General features: G+C 39.6%; 1 protein-coding gene across 3 annotated transcripts in view; it reads right to left on the bottom strand.

Annotated features, from left to right (window-relative positions):
- The window catches only part of MRTFB (myocardin related transcription factor B), a 1,455,416-nt gene that overhangs the window by 56,815 nt on the left and 1,378,644 nt on the right, over positions 1–19,957 (bottom strand). For all 3 annotated transcript variants that reach the window (XM_044089410.1, XM_044089411.1, XM_044089412.1), the window contains exon 12: positions 2,076–2,216. In XM_044089410.1, the coding sequence (XP_043945345.1) occupies positions 2,076–2,216 (141 nt within the window). The remainder of the gene's footprint in view (positions 1–2,075; positions 2,217–19,957) is intronic.

Raw genomic sequence — 19,957 nt, 5'->3', positions numbered from 1 at the left:
AAACTAGAGTAGGTGTTACTATTGGGGGTAATTCTACTGACTTTTTTCTTTTGGAAGAAATTGATGGTACTGGTTTGAGGAATATGTAGGTGGTGCTACGGAAGATTAAATATAGAATAAGAGGGGATGGGTAAGAATTGGGGGTAGAGAAAGACAAAAACAATCAGTGAGTGAACTTAAACAGTCACAAATCTGCAAATAATATCTTTTCATTTGATATAAGATGTTTTATTAATTATAACATTAATTTGATACAATTCTAATTAATTTTAATTATTTGATATAATAGGATCTTTTCATTTACTATAGTTGCTTCTAGTTGTATTGAGATTTGAGTTAAAAAATTTACTTAAAGTAACTGTTTACTTCAATTCATTACTTGCTTAGTTTAGGACTATATGAAGCAGTTTAGCTGACTTGTGCCCTGAAATTATTTACCTGTAAAATATCTACTGTATCTTATTGCTTTCTTACTGTTTCTTGCCTTCCTGAGGACTCTGTCTTCTTCCCAACTGTAATAAATTATTCTACACTGACCATGCCTTCCTTACTATGGCTCTCAAGCTCTAGGAAGCTCTTCCCTCCAGCCTCAAGGAGAATCAATCCTTTCCCAACTTTTGGTTCAAATTAAAAAAAAAGTCTAAATCTGCAAAATGTAAATACTTCCAAACCTGGATATAACTTAACTTTTGCCAGTAAATCTACACATCTCAGCCCAAGCTCACTCTCTCTAATTATCTAAACCATCTTTTTTCTAATCTTCTCAACCATTACACTCTTAACCTTTTTTCCTTATTTCTTCTACCCCATACTCACCTATTTCACCATACCTCTCTATTTCTTTGATCAATAATGCTAGACAAAGCCCAAAATCTGGGAACATTTTAAAATATTACTCTGATTCACTTAAAAGAACAACAGGTTTTGCATCAAATATATTTTCTGAACTATAACAAATGTCAATATCTAGCATTACTGATTGTAATCCTCAGTGATTTACCAGAAAATCAAAAATGTTACTAGGGACAGGGCAAAACTCAAGGACAGTTGAGAGGTATGTCCCAATCCTCTGCTCTCCTTCCTCTCTACCCCTTTACAATTATACACCAACTTCATTCTACAGTCTACAGCACCTCTTACTAAATTACCATTCTTTAATCACCTTCTTCTCTCTACTACCTACCTTCTCCCCATTGCCTCCACTTCCATTTCTTTCTCCCCTAACTGCAGTTCTTGTAAACCCTATCCTTTAAATGGAATGCAAATGCTTTCGTCATTCTAGCTCTTTATACCATCTAATTCATACTTAGATATCAATTGTGACGTTTACTTAATTTCAAATATTTCATACAAGATTTACAATATTCTGTATCTGTATTAGTCATCCATGTTCTCTTGTCAGTTACTGAATAATTAGTTGTTTAACTATACTACATACCAAACATTACTGTTTCATCTAGGGTACAGATTTTTTGTTCCTTTCTACAGTTTCTTTTGACTTTCTAATAATCTACCTTTTCTGTATTCATCCTGGGCAGACCAGAAAATAGTCCATATGGATCAGTGCTCTACTCCTGTTAACAAATGTAAATGTAATAAAAATAAATAAAATAATAACAAAGTTGGCACGGAGTTGTTTCTCTGGGACTCCAGTGAAAATGGAACTTCCAGTCAACAAATGTAAATAAACAACAGCACCTCAACTGAATAGTACTCAACAACAGTAATGGTTCACCCTCCTTTCTAACTTAACACCATATGTCAAAGATGAAAATAATAAATAGTCCCTACTGGCATATCACTGCACTGCAGAACACAGACTTCAATATTCTTTCATTTGGCTTACAGTAAGTATGAACACAGAGTGCTGTGAAACAGCCATCAACTCGTAAGGCAAAATAAATGCTGCACCACAATTTATAGCCTATTTGCCTATTGCTTCCCTGATCCTGACATTTAAACTCTTTGTAACTGGCTAGCCACCAGCTTAACACAGGATATTAAAACTAATGTATAAGCCTCAGTGTTCTCCTCAATTAAGACATGAATGCCTAGCCCATTACAACTTTTCTTACCTCTTGCTGTGATAACTGCATGCTGCGAGACTGCTTCACTGCATCCTCATATCGTGGAGGGTCTTTTGTCTTAGAAGGCACACTGCTGTAACCAGGCTGTGGCAAGCTGTACTGTTGCTGTAACTGTGAAGGAGAACTTGGCTGCCAACACAAAATTAGAGCCCATATTAGTAAAGTAACAGTAGACTCAGATATGCTCCTCAAAAAAGAGAAAAAAAGTCTGCAGCTGAAACTGTGCAGTGCACTGCTTCCCAAAATAAACATAAGTTTCAATGATAGTAAACAGGTCATTATAACAGTTGAAAAGAACTACCAGATTTTAATAAGCTACTCAGTTGCCACAAGTCTTACATCCAGAAACAAGGAAAACAGACATGCTCATACTGTAATTGATATACAAGAGAATCCCTGTGATAAGTCTTTGGCTGGATTCATCATTTTCACCAATTACTATTCAGTAAAATTCAGAGAAATCTCACATTTGATGATGCATGTGCTCCTGTTGCAATGCATGCTACAATAACAAAGGCTACAGAGAATATAACAGCATTCCATCCCCTAAGCCTACCAGATCACTCCCCAGCTACTAGCAACCATATTTTTTACAAATGAAGAAATAACAATGACATGACACCTACACTGTTAGTAAGTAATATGCAGATAGTTACTTGGATAACTTGTATGGAACCCCAACAGCACAGAATGGATGGATGAGATACCAAAGTATAGAAAGACGGAAGAAGGGTGGACCTGTCCATCAAGGAGGGTCTGTGGTGTTAAATATAACATATGCATTATTACTATACTGAATAATCTATGAAGAACACCTTCCTTGATTATTTATTTTTATTACTTTATTTTACATTTGTTAACCGGGCTAGTCCAACTGGATACATGTCCATTTTCAGTGGAGGCCCGGGGAGAAAAGCTCCAAGTTCAAAGACATCCTATAATACATATGAAAATATACAGAACAGAAACATCTAATACAAAAAATTAGTACATGACATTAAAATAGAGTTAATCATCTTCAGTATAATAAAATTTACAAAAAGCATTGAAAGAAGATGAATAGAAGTGTTCATCATGATAAGTAGTACTCAGGAAAGACAGTGTTTGGAAATGAGAAAGGTAGGGTAGTTTAGAAAATAGGTCCATGACTAGTTCTGAAAAATAATTTTATGTTTTGATGGTAACAGATAGTTTAAAAACACCAGTTAGTCAGGGTTGGTACAAGAGCATAACCAGTGGTTAGAGAGGAAATGTTTTAGGTTAGTTTTGAATAGTGGGAGAGAGGTTAGGGTTGTAAGGTTTTGTGGTAAGTGATTCCATATTTTCCCAACTGAATTAGAGAATATGGAGTCTCCTGCTAAATTATTTGATAAGGAAGTGTGCATCAACATTTTGTTAGAGGAGCATAGATTCCTCAAGTTATTATATGGTATTATGAGAGTAGAGAGAATTGGGGTGTTGTTGGGTTGATGAAGGACTTTATGGGCGATTATAAGTTGGTTAAATTGTAATAGGTGAGGTAATTCAAGCCAATCTAGTTGTTTTAGATTCTGACAGTGATGAGTCCTGTATGGAGAATTAGTGGCAAATCTGGCAATATTATTATTCGATCTAGCTAGTTTGTTGAGATTATTTTTAGACAGATTGGTATATATGGGGGAAGCATATAATAGGGTAGAGATTAAGTGGGTTCTAGCTATTGTGGTTCTGGCTAGCAGTGTCAGGAAATGTTTGATTCTGTAGAGGGATCCAAGTTTTTTGTTAGTAGATTTTATTGTAGTATTTATGTGAGTGTCGAACTTTAGTTGATTGTCAATTGTAATACCTAGGAGTTTGGTGGTGGGGTCTGGAGAAATAATGGTACCATTGTTGGATGTAAGTGTGAAATGAAGAGGGGGAGACAAGTGAAAGGGTGTAAAGAGCAATAAATTGTTTTTTTTTTGGGTTGAGGAGAAGACAGTGGTTGGAGAACCATTGTTCTATAGTGGTGAAGGATTTTTGTGTGAGAGAATGAAGTTCAGTTTGGGATGAGGCTGAACAAATGATTGTAGAGTCATCAGCATATTGAATGCAGGTAGAGAGTGGAATAGAGAGATGAAGGTCATTTATAAAAATGGAAAACAATAGTGGACCTAAAATGGAGCCTTGTGGGACACCTAGGGAGGTGGGAAGGAGTTCTGAAAAATGGTTTTGCCAGAGAACTGCTTGTTTTCGGTTTTCCAGGTAGGATGTAAACCAGTTCATAGCAGAATTATCAAGAGATAGTGACTTTAGTAGGTGGAGGAGAAGTTGATGGTTGACCATGTCGAAGGCTTTAGATAGGTCTACAAAGAATGCTGAGGAAAGAATATTATTATTGCGATTTTTGTTGATGCAGTTGGTAAAGGATAGCAAGGCTGTGGTGGTACTGTGGAAAGGACGAAAACCATGTTGACAGTTAGCTAAGAGATTATAGTGGAGTAGGTGGGTTATTAATTGTTTGTGGATACATTTCTCCATTATTTTAGCAAGTAGAGACAGTAGAGCTATGGGACAATAGAGTACTCAGTGGAGTCACCACCTTTGTGAAGAGGAATAATGTGTGAGACTTTCTAAATTGATGGGATAGTTCCTTCTTTTATGGTTCTATTGATCAATATGGAGATTGGGTAGGCAATGGCTAAGGCTCCTAGTCGGAGGTATTCTGCTGTTAATTTATCAGCTGAGGGGATAGTAGGTTTTAATTTTTGAAGTAAGGAAGAGATATAGGAGGTGGGTATCGGTTCAAGGTGGAAAGGGGGAGGAATGGAGTTTGTAATGGGCAAATTGGAGGTATCAGGGTTTTGTTGATTTGCTAGATTTAGTACAGCAGAAGTAAAAAATGTATTAAAAGCATTTGCTGTTTGTGTTGGACAGTCAGGGTTGGAGCCTAGTGGATTAGGTGTGACTACTTTACCTGGGGAAAGAAGTCTATTTATAGTAGAGCAGAACTTTTGTGGTTGCTGAAGGGAAGATTTTTGAAGTTGGATATAAAAGTTATTTTTGTCTTGTAGGACAGCTTTTTTAGTTATGTTTCTTTGTTGCCTAAAAGTCTGGTGATCAATTTTGTCTTTTGTGGTACGCCATTTAGCCCAAGATTTGTTCCTGCTAAGGATTAGCTTCTTAGTCTGATTTGTGAGCCATGGTGCTGGTTTATTTTTCATTCTTATGGAACACATTGGGGCATGATGGTCTAGGATTGCCAGGAAAGTAGTATTGAAGTAAGTTACTGCTTCATTTATTGGGAGGGACTTGAGTGGTGACCAGTTGCATTGTTTAAGTTCGGTTAGGAACAGTTCTTGGTCAAAGTGTTTTTTGCTACGGGCAGTTCTGACTGGAGTAGAGATATTTACATTTGTTTTATGTCTAATTATATATATTAGTGTGTGATCACTAAGGTCATCTGGGAGGGTTCCTGTTGTATATTTTTGCTGTGGACAATTTGTTAGTATCCAATCCAGGATGCTTTCTTTATCATTAAGTTTTTTTATTCTAGTTGCAGAGTTTACAGCTTGTGAGAAGCCATACAGGTTGATCAGGGTAGATGGATTGGTATTGTTACATGAATTCCAGTCGATATTAAAGTCTCCTAGTAGTATTGTTCCTTGAGGAAGATTGGAGGAAAGCCAGTTTAGTAGGTCTTCTAGTATAGTACGGTTTTTACCTGGTGGAAGATAAGTGCAGATGATGTTAACTGATTTTTGGTGGTTAAGCTGTAATTTAGAAATAATTATTTCTATGTTGTTTTCTGAGGGTAGTTTATGTTCTATTTTGCTGATTTGTAGTCCTGCTTTATAGAGAATTGCTACCCCACCTTTTTTATTTATGCGGTCCTGTCGAATGATATTATAGCCTGGGGGGATAATTTCAATATCTTTTATTGCAGGTTTGAGCCATGTTTCAGTTAAGCAGAGGATGTCGAACTGGTGAACATCCAGAACAGCATGAATTTGAGGTATTTTGTTGCATATACTACGTATGTTTAGATGGGCTATTAAGAGTGATTTAGAGGATTTGGTTAATGGTAAGGAGATAGTATTATATTGGTTACTGTTAGTGGAGGATGGGTGAGTCTTTGGGCCTGGGTTGGGTTGAATGTCTCCATCTATTAAGGATTGGAATAAAGTAAAGCTATAGTATTGGGGAAGTTTACAATGGTAGTTGAATAACTTTCTATTGTTAAGTATTAAGTATTTAATATGAATTAGTCGATGATATTTAGCTTGAAAGTAGCTGGGCTTGTAGATGGCATTGAGAAAGCTTGTGGATAAAGCTGGAAAAGGTGTTGCAGTGTATTTGGAAGGGATGATAAGAGTAGAGAGAAGGGGTTGTTCATAGGAGGTTAAGAGGTAGGTAGTGGTAAGAGTAGTCAATAGTGAGAGTACTAGTAAATATTGGTGTTGGTTAGGCATGTTAGAAGAATAAAAAGTGGGTATTAGAAGAGAAGGGGATGAGTAGGGGTTAACTTTTGGGAGTATAGGCTGGTGGTAGTTGGAGGAGATTTATATCTGAGGGGTGTGGAGATATAGATATAGGGTGTGGCTAGTAGTGAGTGTATGACTGGTTTTGGGTAAAGGGGGTGTGGTTATGAGGGTATAAGTGTAGAGACACTGGGGGCGGGTGGGAATTGGATGAGTTACTAGTTGGGCTGAATCCCAAGCAGTAACCATCAGGATGGAAAGGGGGTCATATAAATGCAGACTTCATAAGGCTGAGTTCTGTAGTGCTGTCTTACAAAAGGAGGCTTGACTCCATACTTGCAGCAAGACTGTAATGCTTGGTGAAGCTGTGCACTGAACAAAAGCACAACTGTCCACAATGAAAATATTTCAGGAATATCCATTGGCGACAGCTACTTGAATGCAACATTTGCCCGGGGAAATATGCCACTTGATGGCAAAAGATAACAAAACTGGTGAAACACCTGGAAAGTGTCTAAGAGTCTACATGGCAGCTATGAACTCTTTCCTGCTACAGTAAAGGAGAAGAAAGTACAGAAAGACTGAGGAAAATGGCGTCGGCTGATGCCTTTATACCCGAGTAACTGCAGCTATGACGTCGGGTGAAGTGCGACACCAGCCGAAGCCAGACCCAGACTTTGGAATCCGGCCGACCGAAGGGCTGCCTGACGACAGGACAACCCATTTGTAAGGACTGCAGATGCATCCTTGAAGGACATCCTATAATATTTACGGGTGCTGTACGCCACACATACACTTCCCATGCCAAGTGTTGGGAATAAAGTGGTGTACAGATGCACATATTCAGAACTGAAAAAACTCCCAGTAGCAGCAGAATGTCCCTGGGGATAAGGATGAACATGTGTATCCAGAAGGCGAAAAGAGAGAAGAACCCCTCAGCCAGTGGGCAGAAAGAGCAGGCTAGAGCAGAGGGGGGAGGTAGGAGAGAGTGAATACTAAAAAGTGAAGAGATAGGCATTTACTGTTATGGTAAGATTTTATACAACTGTACTATGTCTTTCCATATCACTGTTGCAATAGTCATAAATGAAGGGAGAGTATAAAAGCTCAAGAGGAAACCTGGTAGGAGGAAGAAACTGAAGAGCCCTCTAGAAACTCATATAGGATAACCCTGGCAAAGCCAGATTTAGCCCTGAAGATAACATCCAACTTGTAATGCTTAATGAGGTTATGGAGGGAAGTAGCAGCCTCAGGGATAGAACTTGTATCCCCTTGAAAAAAGCACCTGATGAAGCAACAGCTCTTGTAGAATGAGCCTTTACTAAAGAGGTAAGCCATTTACCATGAAAAGAATAACAAAAATAAATGGCTTCAGAGATCCAGGAAGAGGTGGTCTGCTTAGAAACAGCTAAACCCAAAGACCTTGGATGAAAGGAAACAAAAAGTGGTGCAGGTTTTTGAATAACTTTAGTTTTATCCAAATAATAGCGGAGCTGTTTATGCAAACCCAAGGTGTGAAGATCCTTCTCACTGGCAGACTGGAGGGAAGGAAAAAAGGAAGACAAATGAATAAACTGATTAAGGGACAACTCAATGACCATCTTGGGCATAAAAGGATGATTAGTACGAACAGACATCCTGTCTCTGGAAAACTAAGAAAGAAGGAACAGCCATAAAAACCTGAAGTTCAGATAACCTCTTGACTGAAGTGAGAGCCAAAAGTAGAACAGTTTTCTAAGTACAATATTGCAAGGAAGCTGAAGCAGTAGGTTCAAAAGGAGCCTGGGTCAAATTTTCAAGAACAAAACTGAGATCCCAGGAAAGTGGAATAAGCTTCCTTGGAGGCCTGATATGAAGGAAGCCTTTAAGAAACTGCTTGACCTCAAATCTAGAGGCCAGAGGAGAAGTCATGGGCAGACAAGCAGAAATTGCCAACAGGTGAGCTTTAACTGAAGAATATGCCAACCTAGTATGCAGCAGATCACACAAATAACACAGAACCAGAGGAACCTCTGCAGATAGGGGATCCTGATCATGAGAGGCACCAGAAAGAAACTCTCTTGTATTTGTACAAATATGATTTTCTGGTAGTCGGCTTCCTGGCCTCCTGCAGGACCCGAAGCATGTTCTTACAAAAGAGGGGCCTAAGAGATTGAAACCCTATCATCTTCAGTGTCAGCTAAAGAGTGGACAAGTGAGGAAAGATAAGACACCCCTTGTCTTGTGTGAGAAGGCCCACCCAGTAACTTGTGATGATTGCCTCTGGCCAAGTGAGAATACTGTCTGGGCCAAAAGGGAGTCACTAACAAGATATTGGGGGAGTCCTGCCTGACCTTGTGCAAGACTCTCAGAAGCAGAAGAAAGAGAAGGAAGACATAAAGAAACATCCCTTTCCAAGCCAGAGGACTTGGGACACTGGAACAGAATAGAATAAGCTGTCTGTTCAGTGGTTATTACACTTACAACTGTACCTTAACTATATACGCATCATCCTCCAACTGGGTCACTGTGGCTGATTGTTTCTCAAGGCACACAGTCTAGCTCGGGCTAGCCCCACTACGCTCGGGCTCACTCTGCTCCTCTTCCCTACCCTCATTCCCAGCCACCCCCACGTCCATTAGGTTTATACCTAACCTGACCACACCCCTTCCACCAACAGCCAATCCGCCTCCTGCATCACTCTCCACCCCCTCCCCTCCTATCACCACACAAGCCATTACAACCATCTAGCATGCCTCTATTCATCTCCCTGTTAACCAATACTCTTCTACTCCACCTTCTCTACCTTTTACATATCTCCACCTCTCCTCACTCATGTCCCATCACTAACCTACACTCACCTACACTCCCTCTGTGCTCCACCAACAATCACACACACTCATACACTAACATTAGCTCACATCTCTACAATACACCTACCTACCTCCTCCTACTGTTCAAACACCTACCCACCCACAGTACGTACCCTTCAGCATTCAGATACATAAAACTAACCAATAAAATCCGACAACTACTTCTATACAAGATAACACAAATTAAGCTCCAGGCTGACATCCACCCCAACCCAGGCCCACTCAACCAAACCCTTCTTTCCACATATTTTCCCCCTCCCAGCCCAACACAAACCTCTACCCACCATACTTCAAACCACCACCCCCTCCCCCACTTCCAAAAACCAACAACACTGACCTAGTCTTTATTAAACTTTAACCTCCGAAGTATAGTAAATAAAAATCTCTGAATTTCATGCAACCCTAAACCACTACTTACCAGATATTGCAGCTTTAATAGAAACCTGGTTAAAGACCCACATCAAAGATAAAGAAATAATTACAAATGGATGCAACATAATCAGACTAGACAGGCAAATCAAAAAGGGCGGTGGGGTCGCCATCATGTATAAAGGCTCAAGAGTGTGAGGTTGGCATAATGGTTAAGGTATTCCCTTTACAGACACAAGGTACAGGTTTTGATTCTCACATGGGGTAATTGGCTAGGCTTAAAATGGCTCACAAGAGCAGTTAGCCTAGTACTAATCTATGAACCTATGAACTTGACCCACTGAACCGTACTCCTCCTGCCCTTCCTAACTCTGAAATCATATCAACATGCCTGGTAATCAACCTTAACAAAACTGTTATCATCATAGCCACATATCTCCCCCCTGGAAATAATCTACCCATAACTGAAAATATTTTCTCCTGGGCATCATCTACTTTTAACCAGGAGACCATCATCCTAGGTGATTTCAACCTGGATTGGCACTCCTGTCTCTCCAATAACCCCTCAAATTTCCTAAACCTCTTCAATTTCACCCAAATCATTTCCTGTCCAATCCAGATAGACAAGCACTCAAAAAAGCAGTCCTCACTAGACTGGAAACTTACTAACAAACCCAATCTAGGTTACTTAGCAGGCTGCCTTCCAGACTCCCTCAGTGACCACTTACCTACCTTTTTGTACAAAAAAGGAGTTCAAACACAAACCAGCACAATATATAAATTTGTCAGAAATAAGAAACGGTTCTCTGCCTCCACCTTCAATCTTTTACTTCAGCAAAGTAACTGGTCCCCTCTTAGAAACCTCCCACTTGATCAGCCTGTTCAAGACTTCAACAACACCTTTCTTAAAATACTAGATTGTCTAGCACCCACAAGAAAAATAAGAGCTAAAACTAAGCACATACCTTGGCTAACAAAAGATACCATGGAATTACTGAAAGAGAGAGACAGGGCATGGTCCACTTAACATACCAACCATGACAAAAACATACCACACAAAATATCAAAAACTCCGAAACCAAGCTAAGAAACAGATAAAATCAGACAAGTCAAACTACCTATCATGTCAACAAACCCACCAAAACAACCCCCAAAAATTTTAGCAAACCATTAACAATCTTCTCAACTCGGGCTATACCCCCCCCCACTAACCAACTCCAAGGTAACAGACCCCAATAACTACACAATTAAATACCTACTTTATTAACACCAACACATCACTGCTCGGTAATCAGCATAGTCAACCTCTCACTTTACTCTCTCCCCCTTCAGACTTCCCCACCCCCGTATCTTTCACTCCAATCCATACTAACTGCATAAAATCACTCCCTTCCACACTCAAACCCTGCTGTGTAGCAGCAAACCACCTACCCAATGAATTCCTTAAAATTGATGCCCCCACAATAGCCTATCCTATATCAAACCTGATCAACAGCTCAGTCTCTGAACAATATGTCCCCTATTTATGGAATATTTCTCATATCATCGCCCTACACAAAGGTGGCTTCTGAAAAGATCTAACTAACTACTGTCCCATAGCTATTGTCTCCCCACTAGCCAAAATATTAGAAAAATGTATCCACTCCCAACTCCACTCCCACCTCCTCACACACAACCTCCTCTCCCACACTCAACATAGTTTTAGGCCAAACCATAGCACTAGCACTGTCCTATTATTTTTTACTAACACCATCCAAGGTCTCATTAGTGATGGCCAAATTGCCTCCTCCATATTCCTTGACATGTCAAAAGCCTTTGACACTATTTCCCACCAAATTCTACTAAATAAACTGGCATCCCATAGCCTCACCACATCTGCCCTTTCCTGGTTCTGTAGTTACCTCTCTAACAGCCAGCAGGCCACCAAATGGGAAAATATGTCCCCCTTCTTCCTATCAGTGAAGGAGTACCCCAAGGATCCATTCTTGGCCCCCTTCTCTTTACTATTTTTAATAACTCCCTCAGCTCTGCAACCCAGCTAGCCTCCATAATCAAGAACACTGACGATTCCACACTTATCTGCTTAACCTCTACCCCCAGGATCTACAAACAAAAATGCAAAAATCTTTCCAAGATACAGAAAATTACCTCACTAACCATCAACTTATACTAAACCCTAACAAAACCAAGTTAATAATTTTCAATTATTACAAACCCAAAACACACCAGTCCCCACTTGCGATCCTTTCCACAAATGAAACCAAAATTGAACCCACTAACCAATCCAAACTCCCAAGTGTCACTATTGATGAAAACCTAAGGTTCACATATCTTTTACCAACAAAAAAGTCCATGCCAAACTAGGCACCCTATATAGAATAAAACCGTACCTTACAGAAAGTGCCAGACTAGCCACTGCCTGCACACAACTACTATCCACACTCCTCTACGGATCTCAAGTATTTACAAACTTACGTAAATCAGACCTAAATAACATACAATCCTGCTGCCACAAAATTACCAAATTCGCTACAGGCCACCCTTACAGAACCCATCACTGCTCGGTACCCTCACAACTTAAATGGCTAGAACTCCCACACCACCTAACTCTATACCAACTGTCCATAGCCCACAAAATAATTCACCAACCAAATGACTGCCTGGCAATCACTAACCTAATCCATCCCAACATAAATCCTAGATCACTTAGATCCTCTAATAAACTAATGTTAAGGATTGCAAGATGGCAAAGTTTTTCTGTCCGCCTAAAATTCATAAAAATATAACTACCCCACCTGGGAGACCAATGGTTTCAGCTTGCAATTATTTTACAAAAAATGTAGCCAATTTTTTACATGGCTATTTTGTGAATGAGGTTGTAAAGCTACCATCTTATATAAAAGACTCATTCAATTTCCTGGAAAAGTTAAAAGGGGTAAAATTGGAAAAAGACGTACTTTATAGTAATAGATGTGGTGAGTCTTTATACAAATATCAAACATAGTTATGGATTAGAGGCCTTGGAATTTTTTCTAGGGAACAATCCCAGAACGGAGTATATTAAAGAACTTACTTTATTTTGACTAGAGAACAACATGTTTGAATTTGATAAAATGTTATATAAACAGATGCAGGGAACAGCAATGGGGGGTGGCATTCACCCCCATGTATGCTAATCTCTTTATCAGATATTATGAAAATTTATATGTATACCACAATCATTTTTATAGAAGACGTATTGAAACATTATAGATTTATAGATTATCTTATTTTTGTGTGTAAAGGTGGGTTTGATAAAGTGGAAGAATTTGTAAAGGATCTGGAAAAGAATAAGTTTGACCTGAGTTTTGATGGTTTACAAAAAGGGACTAAGGTTAACTTTTTGGATGTTCATCTGGAAGGTAAGGATGGGGTACGGATAAGAACTAAAGTCCATAGAAAATTTGAAACTCGGGATCATATTTTATTTAGAACAAGTTGTCATCCCACACATACTATTAACTCAGTTCCATATGGGGAATTTATGAGGGTTAGTAGGTTATGTAATAATGTGGGAGATGTGAATAAAGAAATAAAAAATGTGACAGAAATGTTTTATAGAAGAGGATATAGTGCAGAACAAATAAATACAGGACTGGAGAAACTGAGGGGAAATAATCATAGGACTGGAAATAATAGAAATATTAAAAATAAACCTGATGGTAAAGTTAAGGAAGATATTTATTTTATATCTAAATATACACCTTTTTCCTGAAAAGTTAGAGGGTATAGTAAGATATTATTGGCAGATGATAAAAAAGAAGAGCAGGTGCTAAAAAATTGAATTTAAAATGTACTTATAGTAATGGTAAAAGTATAACAGATTTACTGGTACATGGTACTTTGAGAAGACCAGAAAATTTGGATTTGAAGGATATAACAGAAAACGGTACCTTTGCATGTGGGAATTGCCAATATATTGTTAGAACTTTTTCTAAAATTAATGGTAGAAAATATCAGGAACATGGTAATTTTAGATGTAATACTACAGTTATAATATATGGGCTGAGGTGCCCATACAACAAATATTATATAGGTGAAAGTAAGAGAAATTTTTAAAGAACATGTGAGGGATATAAAAAAAAGGTAGGCTAGTTAAACCAGTGGCAGAACATTACCATAAATTTCATGAGGGAAATCCTCAGGGGTTACAAGCAACAGTATTGGACATCAGAGGGGTTGAAATATGAATTAAGGCGAAAAGAATCTTTGTTTATTTTAAAATATGACACTGTATGTCCAAAAGGTTTAAACAAGGAGTGTAACTGGAAAAGTTTTTTTATGATATGTCTTTAAGATGCAATTAAAAATAACTGAAAGATTGTGGGGTGTGTTTTTATTAAATTGTATAAAAGGAAAAGGTATTTGCGATAAACAATGTCCTCTGAAAAGGCTGTGAAAGCCGAGGCGCTAGAAGTTAACCTGTGGATTCTATACTGCTGTATTGTGTTGCTGTTTTGCTATTGCTACTGCTGCTTTTTATTAAAAGAAAAAAGAAGGAAGAAAGACTCCTGATAATTTATCGTGTTACTGGTGGAGTGGATTTACTGGTCTAATGTTTTTGTGGTAAAAGACTGCTGCTTGTTCTTTTGAGTGTGGTTTACATAATGTTAAAGATTACTCTACCCCACAACACACAAGCCACTACCCTCTACTTATATACAATTGCCAAACACTGGAACAGTCTTCCTCAACTTATCACTAAAAACCCTAGCATCCATGAGTTCAAACACCTCCTCAAGGTACATATAGAAAAACACTGGCTCTGCTCCTGTCACACCACCCCAGGCTAGGCTAGTCCACCCACTTCTCTCTCCTTCCTACCTATAACAGCTCTACCCACAGCTACAGTTATTATCTGCTGAATCTAATTTGATACAACGCTCTCTCAATTAGCAAACCAGACATTAACACTGCATGGTCTTACAACTATTAGCGTGACTGCACCCCTTTATCCTGTCAAACTGTAACACACCGTTCACTACTTTTCATGCTGCTACTTCCTTCTCAAACTGTGCCATTCTTGTAAATTTTTATTAATTAATGCTACATTTCAGAATACCATCTTAAACTGTGCCAAATTTATAAACTTTTGTTGCATACTGCTACAATTTATATTACTACTCAGGATGTACATTGTACACTGTAAATACTACTAATGTTCATCACTTTGTTTAAGTTGGTTTTAATGTGTCTCAACTGTATGAATGGAGCTCTTCTCCCCCACCTCCACTAAAAATGGGTCTCGTGCCCAGTTAGACATTACCTGGTTAACAAATTAAATAAAATAAATAAAAATAAAAAGATCTACCTGACAAAAACTCCACAGATGGACTATGTTCAGAAACACATTTCTGTGATGCATCCGTTCGTGAGCTTGTGTGTTGGACCTGCTCAATCTGCCACTAGATTGTGATCTGAGGGAATGTAAACAACCTGAAGAGTCACTTGATATTGGACAGCTACATCCCAGACCTGAACTGCTAGTCTGCAGTGAAGATAGGACCTTGTATCCTCTTGCTTGCTGATGTACCACATCAGTGTGGTACTGTCTGTGAAAACTTTGAGGGGCCCTGGATGAAAGAGGAAATGAAAAGCCAAAAGAGCTAGAAACAAATCCCTCTTCTCTTTTATATGTGGTCTGACCACTGATGAACCGGCTACAGACCCTGCATCTTGAGGGGGCTGAAACAGGCCATTCATCTCCAGTCTGAGGAGTTTGTAAAAGACTCTTGAGTTGGGAATGGAGCCTGGAAAGGGAGCTCCGGTTTGAGAGAAAGTTGAGGAATCCACCACAGAAGGAAGGGACAGGGAAGTCTGTGGTGTTCAATGTTGAAGCCACATTGACTTTAGGTACCACTGAAGCTTTCTCATAGGGAGCCTGGAATGGAAATCAAACCAGAAGTAGATAAAAATCAGGCAGCAACTGAATGTGCCAAAAAAACAAAACAAAGAATATAAGTTGAAGGACCAGATGAGAAGGCAAGAAATGTGGAAAATGCATAAATATAGTTGCAAGTATATAAAACTTCTGGAAGAACCTCATGTTGATCAGGATCAAATGTAGGAATGTTTAAGGACAGGTGAAATCGAACCTACAGAAGAAAGGTTAATATTGGTGGCCCAAGATAGTGGGCTCTTTACAAAGACCATTAAACATGTAGGACAAACAGACAAATGTAGGTTTTATAAAACGGAATTGGAAACAGTTCCACACCTCATTGCTGGCTGTGACATACTAATGGCAGAAGGACTGTATACTGAAAGGCATAATAATGTGGCAGGACTATTGCACTGGGGATTGTGCAAATATGGTATTGAAGTGGCTGAAAAACACTGGAAACATGAGCTACAAAGTATCACAGAAAATGATGATTCTACATCACATGGGATCACCCATTACCAACAGTTCAAATGATAGGTGCTACAAAACTGGACACAGTGGTCCATGAAAAGAAGACAAAAACAGCATTAATCATTGAAGTTGCCACACCCAGGGACTACAGTTTCTTGCATAGAGAGAGAGAGAGCCACAAAGTCATAAAATATCAAGATTTGCAGGCAGAAATGAGAGCAATGTGTAAGAAAGATACCCAGACAGTTCCATTAGTAGTAGGAGGAAAGGGTCCTATAAAAAATAATCTACAATCATATTTAGATATGTTACCAATACATGTAACCCTGTATGAATTTAAGACATCACTACTTGGCAAACTTCTGTCTAACATCAAAGCTTGTAATAATATTAATTTCATGAACTTTAATCGTACTTTGACTTAGGAATGGGGTCCATATCCATCATGGTATTAGAAACCCAAAAGACTTGGATAAATTAAAAGGGAGCCTGGCCAGAGGAAGCATGGGAATGGTGGAAACCATAAACCTGAGGACTCTGAGAAAGCCCTTGGCTGTGACTTGACTTCACAGGAAGAAGAGACATGAAAAATGCAATAAGAGACATGGCCTTGGGGGCAGGCAAAAATGACAACATGGGGATGTTCTGGTCCTGCAACCAAGGAAAACAAGATCCTGAAAAGGAGTCAGAGCTGATTTTTGAAAGTTTATGGTGAACCCACACTCTGCAACAGGAAAATAGTAAACTGGAGAACCTGAAGTACAGCTTTGGGGGACGATGCTTGAATAATCAGATTGTCCAGATACGGAAAATGAAACCGTTTCATCCTGCAAAAAGCAATGACAGGAGAAAGGCATTTGGTGAATACCCTTGTGGTAGTAGAGAGGTCGAAAGGCAAAGCAGAGAACTGAACTACATGAACTACAAAATGAACTGGCACCCCACCTAAGCACCAAGTTCAATCATAGCCTCACCTCAGGCTTTGTGCCCACTGAATGGCGCACAGCGACGGTTATCTCACTCCACAAAGGAGGAGCCACCACGGACCCTGGGAACTACCACCCCATTAGCCTAATGAACCTGGTCTGCAAGGCCATGGAACGTATCATCATGGAGCTTATAAACAAAGACATTGGTAATCTCCAAACTCTGGACCCCACCCAGATCGGGTTTGTAAAGGTAGATCATATCTCCTAAACCTGATAGACTTCTTTGAAGCAGTCACCAAAGTCGTAGACAAGCTCACACAGCCTATCTAGATCTTGCCAATGCTTTTGACACTATTCCCCACTCTGGAATTATAGATAAACTCACTAAACTAGGTATAAATCCCTATGTCACAAGATGGGTTGCCAACTGGCTCACTGACAGAACCCACACTGTAAAAGTAGCAGACTCCAAATCCGACTTCAGACCAGTGATAAGTAGAGTACCACAGGGTTCAGTCCTGGGTCCTCTCCTGTTTGGTATCTACTTTTCTGAAGTACAGGCTAACACAGAATGTCTTTGGCTAATGAAGCTGGCAGATGACTGCAAACTAGAAGCCATAATTGAAACTCCTAGCTGTTGGACATGCTTCACATAAAGAAATCTCAATCCCTCCAAGCTACACGCTCTAGGGACCTAAACCTTGTCACCACAAGAAACAGAACATGCTGGAGGGACAGATTCCTGTCCCAGAGACTTCCCATACTCTGGAACAAACTACCTATCTATATCAAACAAAGCTCCTCATTAGCACTCTTCAAGAAAAATCTTGATGATTGGATGGGAAATAGGAAATTCACCCCGGGGATCACTTCTGTGGCTCTGCTCGACAGGGGCACAGGAAAATAATTTTTCTTGGGTGGCGAAAGCCAGGGTACCTTTTTGGCTAGGCTTGTATAGGCCCTAGGGCCGATAGCCTAATTCCTACCTATAAACCTATAAAAATTCAAGGAAGAAACCGAGAAATGCAGAAACTTCTTGAAAAGAGAATGGATGGGGATATGAAGGTAGGCATCCTTGAGATCCAGAGATACCATAAAGGCATGCGGATGAAGAAGGGAAAATAAAATTTGAAGAGATAACATCTGAAAGGAAGGAATCTTAAGAAAGGTGAGCTAAGAAAAATCCAGAACTGGTCTCCAAGTGCCCTTCTTCCTGAGAATAAAAAACCCTCCCTACCTGGGCAGGGTTACAGCTTGAATGGAGTTTTGCCTTAAATCAGCAGAGAATGAAGCACCTTTAGGAAAAAAGGAATTTATTCCAGGGGAGGTTGAGGGATGCCAAAAAAGGGAGGAAGGATTTACAAACCAAGAAATAATGGACAGAACCCAAGAGTCTGCTATGATTATTAACCAATTTGGATGGGGCAGGGAAAGAAGGAGGGATAAAGGGACCTGTTCAAGGAAAAGGAAAAGCAAACTGTCAAATAGAACCCAGCTTATGCTGAAAAGGAGGTTTCATGGTAATAGGAGTTTGATGGGCAGACTTAGCAGGAGGTACATGTCTAGAACCCTTTCTACATTTGAGAGACTGCCTATGAACAAAAACAAATTTGGAAGGGTAATTCCTTTGAAACTTATGAATAGGAGAATCAAAAATATGTTTCAACTCCTGTAAGGCCTTGCCCTTATTCTGAACAGACTTGAAAAGCTCAGCAGCAGGAGGACCAAAAATAACAGAACCAAATGCAGCAGCCCTGGAGGAAGCATCAGTTGCATCATAACTACACTTAATAGAAAGGTGGGCAACTTGAGAGATGTAACCCAACAAGGAAAGGGCAGAAGCCTTCTCCTCAGAGTCAAGATCATCATAAATTACCGGAGAAAGAAGAGCCAAAACATACCTAGTAATATTAGTCTGGTAAGTAATGGTCATAAAAGATAAGGCGGTAGCAGTATAAACCTTCTTGAGCAGTCTCTTCATGGCCCTGCTATGCCTGTCTGAACGAAGCAGCTTGGTAGACGACAACAGCTTGGAGGACTTGCTAAAGAGACAGACACTACAGAAGGATCAATAGAATGGTATTTATACAAAAATTTACATTCATCAGGCACACTAAAACCTGTCAGGTTTCTTGGGAGCTTAGGGGTTGAGAATCAGGGGCCATAGAAGCCACTGAAAAAATATCCAGGAGGGCAGCCAAAACAGCAGGAACAGCAGAAGGTTTGGTGGACACCATCTGAAGGAGCTCATACTACTTTTTCCTGGATATCAGAAACTTGACAGCAATCTCACTTAGAGAATTCCATCATATGGGTAACAGTGTCCTCAAAAGAGAGTTCCTCTAAAGAAGAATATGGATTAATAGAATTCTCTTCTTCTGAACCATGATCCAAGGGGGAAGGGATTTGGGAAGATGACTCTTCTTCAGAGTCCTGATCCTCATCAGAGGAATCCAGTTCCTTAGGTCTTTTGCGAGGAGTGGAAAACCATGGTGGGCTAGGAATAGACACCCCTTGAGGACACTTTAAAGCCATAAGAGCATTAAACAACCCTTGAGTAAAATCTGCCATTCACATTGCAGATCCTTAACTGCAGGGGAAATATGTTTGGATTTCTGTTTCTTTTTCTGCCAGAAGTCCTTACAAAACACTATAGGAGGGTCAGACTCCTGGCGACACTCAATAAGTGTAGTAGCGATATCCTCCCTCACTAAAATCTGCAGAATCCCCCTCAGTCCCTCACATATAATCAGCCAAGTTTCCTCCCCTTTAGAAGCAGACATTTCTAAAGCTTCTGAGGATGTGTGAGAAGTTGGATCCATGCCAGCCTCCAAGAGAATCATGGCAGAGGAATCTGAAGCAACCACCAGATGAGACTATGGACTTT

This window comes from Protopterus annectens, chromosome 12.part0 (assembly GCF_019279795.1).
Source record: "Protopterus annectens isolate FY-2018-M chromosome 12.part0, PAN1.0, whole genome shotgun sequence".
NCBI classification, from domain to species: Eukaryota; Metazoa; Chordata; order Ceratodontiformes; family Protopteridae; genus Protopterus; species Protopterus annectens.
The sequence above is the reverse complement of the archived record's forward strand: the minus strand, read 5'-3'. Positions and strand labels throughout refer to the sequence as shown.